This window comes from Merops nubicus, unplaced genomic scaffold, assembly GCF_000691845.1.
Source record: "Merops nubicus isolate BGI_N331 unplaced genomic scaffold, ASM69184v1 scaffold38648, whole genome shotgun sequence".
Lineage (NCBI taxonomy): Eukaryota > Metazoa > Chordata > Aves > Coraciiformes > Meropidae > Merops > Merops nubicus.
Window position 1 is genome coordinate 3013 of NW_008628411.1, and position 350 is coordinate 3362.

The 350-nt window shown below is 67.7% G+C and overlaps 1 protein-coding gene across 1 annotated transcript in view; it reads right to left on the reverse strand.

Moving 5' to 3' along the window:
- Window positions 1-254, reverse strand: part of FLII (flightless I homolog (Drosophila)) — a gene marked incomplete at both ends in the record, with an annotated part of 3261 nt that extends 3007 nt beyond the window's left edge. Inside the window, one exon of the mRNA XM_008946639.1 lies at window positions 83-254. Coding sequence (XP_008944887.1) covers window positions 83-254 — 172 coding nt within the window. The remainder of the gene's footprint in view (window positions 1-82) is intronic.
- Between the last annotated feature and the right edge of the window lie 96 nt (window positions 255-350).

The following is a 350-nucleotide window of genomic DNA, read 5'->3' on the forward strand; positions in this document are numbered from 1 at the left end:
CACATGGGTGACAGGGACATGGGTGACGGGGGGCTGCAGGGCCCCAGCAGCGCCAATGGCCCCACGGATGGTGGCTCCATACCTTGTACAGCTTGGGCTTGTGGGGCTGGAAGTCATCGGGGACGCAAGGCCGGATCTCCTCGGGCTGCCCCCCAAGTACCTCCCAAAAGTCGGGGGTCTCCTGGCCCTGGGTGAGCAGCGTGATCTCCGCCTTGCCCTTCCGCTCGTTCTTGTTGATCTTCTCGGCGAAGAGCCTGCAGTGGGAGGGGGGCAGATGCAGGTGGGCTCCCCACAGCCCCCCCGGGCCCCGGCCCAGCCCTACCTGCCCTTGGTGGTGCCGCTCAGCGTGG